This window comes from Anastrepha obliqua, chromosome 3 (genome assembly GCF_027943255.1).
Source record: "Anastrepha obliqua isolate idAnaObli1 chromosome 3, idAnaObli1_1.0, whole genome shotgun sequence".
NCBI lineage: Eukaryota > Metazoa > Arthropoda > Insecta > Diptera > Tephritidae > Anastrepha > Anastrepha obliqua.
The window spans coordinates 100,892,986-100,903,906 of record NC_072894.1 but is presented as its reverse complement, the minus strand read 5'-3'; the positions used below and the strand labels follow the sequence as shown (position 1 = coordinate 100,903,906).

Sequence of the window (10,921 nt, the reverse complement as noted above, 5' to 3'; positions counted from 1 at the left end):
GGATATGTTCGCTTCCATCAGTCGACGTTCGCTTTGCGTACTTTTCATTCATTTTACTTTTCAGTCATTCTACGCAAAACTGTAATTTGATCTCCTCTAACTTGAACTTCCGGTATTAAAAAAGTCTTCGCTACTATTCTAATCAGCCACTCGTACGGAGTAATAAATGTTCGCCCTGCCGGTGTACATTTGGACAGCAGATCGTCGTTCTCTTTGTGTGGGAATGCCTATCTCCAATGGTCGGTACTTCGAGTCCCTCCTTTACTGTTGAAAAATGGTAGCACAAAAGATCTCTTAGGTCGAAGTGTCGGTCATTGGACACCCTTCAGATATAAGATGGAGTATAGGCCACCTTCTCGCTATTTCGAGAGCTGATGTTTTTTTCGTTATCTACGACGCGAATTTCCTTTCCGTTCAATTATTTCAGTAAGCTCTCTTGCAATCGGCACCATTTTCGAAAGGCTGATGGGGACTTCTGGACTTCTCTCTGAAATTTCTCTCAGTATATCTCGGCAGAACGAAATTAATCGCTTTAAACAATCGCTTGTAGCCCAAACAGTGCTTATATTGAAGAGGAGTCAAAATAATTTTTCCGACGAAGAGCCTTTTCACTTCGGCGAATGCTTTAACAAATAAAACTGCCGCATCCGAAAATCGGAATACCCGCACGTGATCATCGAGAGGCCAATGCATTCTCAGAGAATAACAGTTTGGTGCGGATTTTCATTAACCCACTTTTCTTTGAAAATGCTGCTGGTAACGCCGTCTCAGTCAACGATGAACACTACAGATACATGAAGAACGATTTTTTGTGGCCGAAAATTGAAGATACGACTTATTCGTATGCGATCTTATGCGCGCCAAGTTCAATAATCGTGTTATCAGCCGTCTGGGTGAGGTCAATTAGGCAGCTCTGAGCTGCGATTTGAGGCCGTTATACCTTTTCTTATATGGTGTCGTAAAGGACTGATGTTATGTGAGCAATCCATATCAAGGAAGCCACTCGTGAGATAGAGCCAGAAACTATAACCAAGGTGTTTGAAAACTGGATTAACAGGATACGCTACTGCAAAACCAACCGAGGCAGCCGCATGAGTGAAATCCCGTTGCATAAATAATAGAAATGTTAGCTCTTTCGAATGAGCCAATAATGAACAAATAAAAAATTGATTTTGTTAATTTCTTTGATCTTTTAAAAAGAAGCCGTCCTGTTTATAAAGGGTTTTCCAATAAGAGGTGTTATTTCCGTAAAAGATTAATGGTTTCGTTGCTTGTGTGGCACGTAGCGCCGTCTTGTTGAAAATAAACGTTGCCCAGATCAATACCATCCAATTCCAGCCATAAAAAATCGTTAATCATCTCTCGACAGCGCAATCCATTCACTGTAACTGTTGCTCATTTTGTGGCTTCATTTTCGAAAAAGTAAGGTCCAATGACTCCGCGGGACCATAAACTGGTCCAAACAGTCACACATTGAGGATACAGAGGCTTTTCAACAATAACTCTTGGATTTTCTGAGCCCCAGATCCGACAATTTTGCTTGTTCACGAAGCCACCGAGGTGGAAATGGGCCTCATCACTCAAAATGATTTTTCGATGGAATTCCGGATCATTTTTATGCATTTCAACGACCCAATCAGCAAAGATCCGACGTTGTTAACTGGACTTTAAAAGCCTTAAGACCCAAATCTTTATGCAAAATACGATGTAATGACCTTTGTAGAATGCCTAATTCCAAAGAACGACGAGGAATGGACAAATCTGGGTTTTCTTCAACACTTTCGGCTACAACAGCAATATTTTTAGCTGTTCTTAAGCGACGTGCACGGGTTTTATTCTTCACATCACTAACTTGTCCCAACAGCTCGAATTTTTTCACCAATTTCTGTATTGCGGTCCGACAAGGTGCTTCACGATGACCCAAAAATGTTCGAGTTTTACGAACCGTCTCTGCCAAATTTTCACCATTTTTATAGTGAATTTTAAAAATTTCAATGCGTTGCTTAAACGTATATCGTTCCATTTTTATTAATGGCCTGGTTTCTACTTGTCAACTATCAAAAAATGACAGCTTCAAAAGTGACATCTACCGAAATGGCGGGCTATTCAAAATAACACCTGTTATTAGAAAATCCTTTAGTCCTCAGTTTCTGCTGAAATTTCTATTTCATGTGTAGTAGGCCAAATAAGCACTTTCCATACTTTTTTAAACATTTACCTTGCAGTTCAGCTTGGCGCAAAATTAATCATCCAATTTTGTTTTTGAATAACTTTACTTTGTACTGAATAATAAAAATGATTTTAAATGATGGTAATCTTTATTTTGATCTTTACGCGCTCCATTGCTAGTCTGTTTGTATGCTGCAGCTGTCTATTTCACAAGTGTCACATATGATTGACCTACATCACAATTTGCAAAAATTATAAATCTTCCGATAGGATGATTAATTTTGTGCCACCTTGTGCTACCTTCACTACGCCATCACGCATATGCAACTACTTTTATTGCCGTTCCATTGAGCTCTACAATATAAGTCGGTGCCACCACCCACAGGAGCGCAAATAAGACTTCTCCTTGAGGAGTGCAGTTTAAAAAAGAAATCAACTTGAATTAATTTTTTTAATTATTGTACATTTATTTATTAATTTTTATGCGTGTTAATTAAGAATTATGTATAAATACTTTAGTGTTGCATAATCAAAATTTCCATCTACGTCTACTCAGAATAAAATAGTTTTAAATCCTATTTTGCTTGCAATATTTGCTTTCCAACATCCACACATAATTTAAAACTACAATAATTACATGAAAATGGTTCTGGCTCATCAAACCTTTCGATCTCTTTGAACTATCTTTTCATTGTATTTTCGATCATTTAAAATTTTAAAAATTCTCCATACTCTCATCACACTCGCCCTTTTTCTTCCTCCATTACCACCGGCTGTTATATTACATTTCTTAGTTATTTATTTGTAAATAGTTTTATTTTGCTGCAGACTTTTACATTACAAATTTATTACAGTTTCTTAGAATATGTTTGTTAGCTTAAGAATATTTTAACTTAAACATCAATTGGGCATTGCGTTGCGAAAAATACATACTCATATATGCGCATGTGTGTGAATGCGTGTGTTTGATTCAAATGTCGAATGCAGGACTTGCCTTTGGCTTTCGAAGGATTTTTAAAATAATAAACACACCCTTGTTTAAATTTATTTTTTTTTTTTGATAAATTATTCACATATACAGCATATAAAGCAATAATTAATATCCTCATACTTTTTGAAATATTCATCTGTTTTCTTCACCGGATTCCAATCGCTTTATTCGCAAACAAAATGAACAAATTCTTTTGAAAAACTTTTCCGCTGTGCCGTCACAATGAAAATACAAATCGGAACGCAGAACTGACTTCATTATATATTTTCTTGAAGTACCAAGTTATGTTAAGTTGTGCTACTTTGAAAGGCAAATTATTTCAAAGACAGCTTGATTAAAATGCCTATTTTTTTTAGAAATTTCGGAGCTCTTATAAAAGTTATACGGTGCTTCTACAGCTACTATTTTTTGTTTACGGTCCATTTTTTCTTCTACATTTTCAACAAAGTAAGCTTTACTAACCGAGCCAATAAATAAATCCTAACTTTAAGCGACCCTTTCACTCTTTTCATTTCTCAATTGCCTGGAGCAGATAAATTTGCTATTTCGATACTAGCACCATTTGCACCTACTGTTTCGCTTTTTGAGAGAATGAGCAATGCTTTTTAGCTTCTCGTAATACCTTCTCTATTAATCCCCTACAGAACAGAACTTTCTCAGAGATATGTAAGTCGCTTTGGCTGCAATAGATCGGACTATTCACTGAGCTGGACCACAAGATTTTTCTGCTTTGAAGTGCAAGTAATGGTACCACCTCTCATCTCCAGTGGCAATTCGCTGTAGAAAGCTTTTTCTTACTTCTCTGAAACAGCATTTCACAAGCGATTTTTCGATTTTCTCACTGTTTTTCAGTTAATAGCTGTGGAGTCCAATTACCTTTACATAACCTATGAATACTATAGTGCTATTGCTACCTTTCGTAAGTACTCCATACATATCGCTAATTTGCTGGCGGAATGTCATAACTCAAAAATTCGGAAAAAACGTCTTAAAAGTTTACAACTTACTAAGCCTCACTAATTAATAGTAAAAACACATTTTTATCTACTGTTAATAGATGTCGCCATATTTTTTTTCACACAGCATAAAAAAAGAGTTGGTGACCATTTCTATACAAAATTTATTTGACTAATGACGTTTTTGCAGTAAACGAGCGATATGCCCATAAGTAGCTTTAACCAAGTACGGCTTAATTTTCAGTACATTTAAATTAATTGACACCTTTGTATTTATTTCTACTATGAAATTCTCACACGAAAAATCATGGAATTATTCTGCTATAAAAATATTATAAATATTGCCCTGTTAATTTTAAAATTTTTTGGTTTAAATCTTTTATGTTAGTTTTACATTTTTATTATTTACTTTAATTTTATATGTATTTATATTATTTTATTCTTATTCTAATTTATTTCATTGTTTTGTAATTTACTTAAATCAATTTTATCTTGTTTTTATGATTTTTTTTCAATTTTTTTTTTAATTTATTTTTTTTTTATAATTTATTTTGTTTTATTTTAAATTTTGTATTTTATTTTTTTATAATTTATTTTGTTTTATTTTAAAGCTTGTATTTTTTTTATTTTTTTAATTTTTTTATTTCATTTTATTGTTTAATAATTTATTTAATTTTTTTTTAGAATTTATTTTGTTTTTTTATAATTAATTTTATTTTATATTAATTTACCTCGGTTAATTTAAAAAAAAAAAATTTAATTATGCTAATTATTATTTATTATTTAATTTGATTCAGTTAAATTTTTTTTGTTTATTTTACTTTATTTAATTTTATTTTTTATGTTTACTTTTTTTTAAATTGTTTATATGCAGGTATTTTATTTTCATCTTATTCTACTTTATTTAATTACTTATTTATTTTTCTTTATTTGATTTTAATTTAGTTTGTATCATTTTCGGTTTTAATTTTTAAATTATGTTTTATTATGTTTTTGTTATTTACTTTGTTTTATTTTAAATTTTTTATTAATTTTTTTTTATTTGTTTTGTTTTATTATATTTTTATTTTATATTTTTAAATTTTTAACTTAATTTAATTTTTAAAATTTATTTTTGTAGGCAGGTATCTCATATTATTCTTATTCTACTTTATTTTTTTTTATTATTTATCATTATTTCTTTATTTTATTTTAGTATTATTATTTTATTTTAACTTATTCTATTATATTATATTCTCGTTTATTTAAATTTAATTTTCTATTAATTATATTCAATTTTTTAAAATTATATTTAATTATTATTTTTATTTAATTTTTATTAATTAATATTTAATTTATTAATTTAGTTTTTTATTTTAGTTTATTAGATTTATTTTAGTTTACTAGATTTTATTTTATTTTTTATTAAATATCCTTAATTTTTTTTAATTAAATTTTTGTTATTATTATTATTTTTATTTAATTTAGTTTATTAATATTTTATTTTTTTGTATTATATGTTAAATTTTATTTTTGATTTTATATATTTTTATCTTATAATTGTTCACTTTATTGTATCCCTTTTTTTTGTTACCGTATGAAATTATTTTATTTAAAGTTTTTATCGCATTTTTTTTTTATTATATTTTTCTTTGCAATTTTTTAATGTTTTTGTAGTCGTAGCAGCTGTAGAAGACCTTATGACTACCCCAATGATTTTATGCATAATTGGCATTTTTTGTCTTTACTCCTCTTAAGCTCATTACTCTTTACTTAAGCTCATTCAAATTTTTTATATTTCAATTTTAAAGGAAATGCAAATGCATTAGGGTGCGAATAGGATTAGTTTCGGTATGTAATTTTTTTTTCGTTTTTGTTATTATACAATATTATTTGGTTTTTAATATTTTGATTTTATTTAGTTTTTCGTTTCTACTTTTTACAATATTTTTAAGCTAGAAAAAATGCAATTTGTGTGTATTCAAAAGCAATTATAATAATTATTATAGATTTTCGCTTAGCTTACAAATTAAAATAGATTTCTAACAAATAGCGCAAAAACGCATTTATCGCAAATAAATAATTATCAAAAATATTAACAATACAGAGCATTTTTTTTATCCATACATGAACGTAATAATTAAAAGAACAACAATGATCGGTTAAGTAGGTGAAACAAATTGTGCAACAAAATCATGAAAATAAATTTAAGTGTGAAACAGGAAAACTTCAGAATTATGACAGCACTTAATTTCGAAAAATCTACATAAATACATAAATACATAATGCATAATTTTTTAGTATACATTTTTCAGTTAGCATAAATTTCAAAGATTTCACCGATGACACCGATTACAAAAATATTTCGCGATGCACGCGTCAATGATAGGGCATTTAAAGCTTAATTGAGTAATAGTCTAAGGGTACTAGCAACAGTGGAATATGGAATGAAATAATTAAAAAAAAAAGTAATCAAGTATCCCCATAAATTTGAGTGTATTTGGTTTTTTGAAAAATATTAAAATAAAAAGAAATTTTGAATTTTTTTTTCAAAAATTTCATATAAATTGCAAGAAGGTAATACAGAAATTTTAATACTCATATGCGTTTCTGTACTGTTTTGGGACTTTGTCAAGGCACATTGAAGAAGTAGTAGCAAATAGAGTAAATTACGAATGTCAAAATAGTTATATAAACAAAGACTGACAGTTTAGAGTAATTTAAGAATTACGAGACCTCATAAATAGAACAAAATGTCAAATCTGCTGCTTTACTGCTACTACCAGGGTCGGGAAAACCCCGAGTTATTCTGGTAACGTAGAACCGGCTGCCATGGGAATGGGAGGGGCAAACTCCTTTCGAAACCCGCTTGTATACTATTCAACACAAATTGATGTTTTTTTTAAATAAATTTTAAAACTTTCAGAAATTACAACAAGGCAGTTCTACAAGAAAGAACAGAAAAAGGACACAATTTCTCAGGTATTATTTTAGAACGAGTTTAAGTCTTTTGAAAAAATATCTTACTGCGTTCCTTTTTTTAATTTCTGTTAAATTGTTAAATGCCCCTTTTCTACCATAAAACACAACATGAAAATAAATTTCTTTTTTAAATTTCAAATGAAAATATTTTGATAATATCTTCTTCAATCTGTTACAAAATAAAGCGTAATTTTTTTTAATTATTAATATGTGATTTCTTATAAATTTGTTGTTTTTGTATATACTTGCATGCCTGATATGCTTTGCGATTTGCAAAACTGGCGTCTGCAATTTGTGCCAACATAAAAATGCAGAAATCAAAATCACAAGCAACTGTTAATATTTAATAAGCAACAAAAGAGTGCTGCCGCAGGTATTTAATAGCACTGAGATGCTAAAATTCGCTCACCAATAGTCGCGCAAGTCGCACAAGTGAAGTGCCTAAAAGTATGCTGTGTTTGCAGTACGGCAGTTCAAATATGATTTCTATGTTTTTTGTTTTGCAATTCCGTGCAGTAGTTTTTAGGCGCAATATTACATCATATGGTAAGTTTTTGAAATATATTCAACACTGACAATTTCAGCATCTCATTGCTGGTAATTAAGATGATGAAGTGGCTTATATCTAATATTTTCCATTTTTTGCTTACGTTTTTAATTTTTTTCATTATTCTTAATTTTTTCTTTTGCTTTTAATGTATATATATGCATAATTGGAATGTCCATTTCATAAGTGCAATCACGCAGAGAGAAAGTTATTTAACGGGACTACCGCTTAGACATATTATATTTGTGAGTAAAATGATTTATAAAAATATATGCATCATTGTGAGTCCAGTGTTCTCAGAACTTGGTTCCTGGCCTACTGGCTGTGTCAGCTGCTTGCGGTATACTTTGTATGTATATGTGGGCATGTTTGCTTGTAAATATTTCTTGTATATTCATGCATTTGTTTAACCCCTTAACGGGCATCCCTGTAGTGGTATCTATGTATGTATGTATGTGCGGAAGAAATACTGTTGCTTTACAAGTAGTTTTCGTAAACCTCGTTGCGTCGTACTTTTGTAATGGTTTTTATGGCAAACTAGTTGCCGACTACTTTACATTCATCGAACCAACAACAAATGCAAATTTATTTTTCACTTAATATGTGCCATTATTTCTGGTTTGTTTCGAACACAAACTCAATTTATGGTATTCAATTCCGTGGCATGGGTCCAAGTCGAAACCAGTCGATTAGTTCTTTGCGTAAATCATATTTACTCAGATCGATTTGAAAACCGCCCAGCAGTTCATTCTCTTGCAAAGTGTCATGTGACCAGACAGTGACGTGCAATGTACGAATTTGTATATGTTCCATTGGCATGCGATACTCAAGCTAAATGGAGGAGAGGAAAAAAATGATATATTAATATAAATAACAGCAGGAGAAAAAACATACATAATTTTAATTAATTTTATTTTTATGCTTGGTTGGTTTAAGGGTGACCCCGCATCGTAGTGCCACATAGACCGCAAGTTGGGTCCGTTGTGTTGCCCTAGAGCTCATTATTTTAAATGATTTCCCCACCTAACCGAGATTTTTATTGTAGATTTTGGTCAAAGATATTAATTCGTTTCAAAAATTTGATGAGAAATTCGATTTTCAGGTCCGAGAGTACTGAAAGATTGTTAATTGTTGGAGAGCCTAAGAGCGAGTCGACTTCTGGCTAGACCCGGGCAATTTTTATGCTTATTTTTTTAAATTTTTTTTCAAGTTTTTTTTTTTTATTATTTATTTATTGTTTTTAAGTTTACTTTACTTCTTTATAATTCATTTTTATATGTATATTTTATTTATTCTTATTCTACTTTATTTAATTATTTATTTATTTTATTTCATTTTATTGTGTTTTATTTTGATTTTTTTTTCCTTTTTTAACTACATTTTATTTTATTTTTTCAGGTTTTTTTCAAGTTTATTTTTATTTTTTATGTTTATGTTTTTTCAAGTTTGTTTTATTTTTTTTTATTTTTCTTTTTTTCAAGGTTATTTTTTTACCATATTTCTTTACAATTAATTTTTATATGTTTTGTTTATCCCTATTCTACTTTATTTAATTATTTATTTATTTTATTTCAGTTTATTTGGTTTTATTCTGATTTTTTTATTTTTTCAAGTTTATTTTCTTTTTTCATTTTTTTTTCAAGTTATGTTATTTTTTTATTTTTATTTTTAAGTTTATTTTATTTTTTTTTTATGTTTATTTATTTTTTTATTTACTTTTTTTTCTATTTTGTTTTTAAGTTTATCTTATTTCTTTACAATTAATTTTTATATGTTTTTATTCTACTGTATTTAATTATTTATTTATTTTATTTCAGCTTATTTTGTTTTATTTTGAATTTTCTTATTTTTTTTTAACTATGCTTTATTAAAAAGTTTGTATTTTTTCTATATTAATTTTGCACCCCCTTGTATAATACTAAAAAAAATTATGAGCCAATTATAAATGACAAAATACGTTCTGGAAATTATTATTCATTTAACTTCTTCTTACCGTTTCCATAAAGCTCGGTACACACGTCTTCCGCACCACCTTCGTCTTACGTTTCGTCACTTTGGTTGCGTCCGGTTTGAGGTAGCATTTGACGTAGGTGTTTGGTTCTTGGCCACCTTGCAGCATGGGCAAGCCCTTCGCGTGGTGAATCTGTAAGCGAATTTGTGCGGGATTGGTAAATAAGTATTAAAGCTTAAAAAAATTTAAGTTAAGCTAAAAAAATTGTAGTTAAAAAAATACTAAATATATGGTTTTTATTGAAGGCACCAAAAACTGTCCACCAAAAAAGTTGGTTTCAAAAAGTAAGACACTCAAATGTGGTTAATTTTGACACAAAAATTAAATATTTCCCTCTTGCGAAAAATTAAATTTTTTTAAATATTTAATAAAAAAATGTAAACTCTTGAAAGTATTTGGCCGCCGAACAAGAACTTTGAAGTCACGATGTACACATTATTTGGCCATTATTATATTTATTATTAGAGCCTCTTTCCACCAAGAATTCAACTACAATTAAAAGCTCTGTTAAGCTTCAGAAACATCAAGCTTTTCCATTGATTTAGCTAAGGATTTTGATCGATGCTTGAACTGTCTGACGACATATCGAGAACAGTCAATAAAGTTAAAAAGTTTTTGAAGTGCAGATAACTTTTAACAGGAAGTTGAGAAAACGTCTATTAGGGTTTTAAAATTTCTAGCTATAATATTTTTTAATTGTTTTATTTACTTACCATCACCGTTAAGACACCGCGGCGATATTGTAAAGATATTTTAATCTGACCAACTTCGTAGGGATTTTCCCGCGTTGGTTGCTTTACTTCTGGAAATGAAAAACATTAAATGAATTATTACAAGTTAAGAAGATGTTGAGTGATTCATATTTAGAAAACAAAGATCTGTGCAAGATCAGTTGAAGAAGCGAACAGGAATACGATAATTTATGGGGGCCATGGTAGGGATAAAGTCGCTGAGATCGAGCGGAAAAAACTTGCAGCACCGGAACGTATCAACGACTGTCGTGAAAAGTCCTTGTTACTCCCGTATTTCATAGTACACCATCTAAGCCCAGTAACAAACCAGCACAACTTCCGCAAAGTGCACAGCACCCCCACACATCTTAAGGTTAGACAATTGTGATCAAAACCCAAATCACCACGTAAGAAAATGGCCCTTGTAGCGCTAGTCTGATGCGACAGCCTCGAAATAACTGAATAACCCACACTTACCAGTAACGTTCAAATATCAAAACTCAAAAGTGTGAATAATTAAGCAACGGGCGAGGTTGAAATATCCTCTCCACTGTT

The 10,921-nt window shown here is 30.0% G+C and overlaps 1 protein-coding gene across 4 annotated transcripts in view; it reads right to left on the bottom strand.

Annotated features, from left to right (window-relative positions):
* Nucleotides 1-5,981: 5,981 nt before the first annotated feature.
* The window catches only part of LOC129242326 (phosphatidylinositol 4-phosphate 3-kinase C2 domain-containing subunit beta), a 63,931-nt gene continuing 58,991 nt past the window's right edge, over nucleotides 5,982-10,921 (bottom strand). For all 4 annotated transcript variants that reach the window (XM_054878906.1, XM_054878904.1, XM_054878905.1 and 1 more), the window contains 3 exons: nucleotides 10,349-10,437; nucleotides 9,618-9,767; nucleotides 5,982-8,455 (listed from right to left, as the gene is read on the bottom strand). In XM_054878906.1, coding sequence (XP_054734881.1) covers nucleotides 8,276-8,455; nucleotides 9,618-9,767; nucleotides 10,349-10,437 — 419 coding nt within the window. In that variant the 3' untranslated portion in view covers nucleotides 5,982-8,275. The remainder of the gene's footprint in view (nucleotides 8,456-9,617; nucleotides 9,768-10,348; nucleotides 10,438-10,921) is intronic.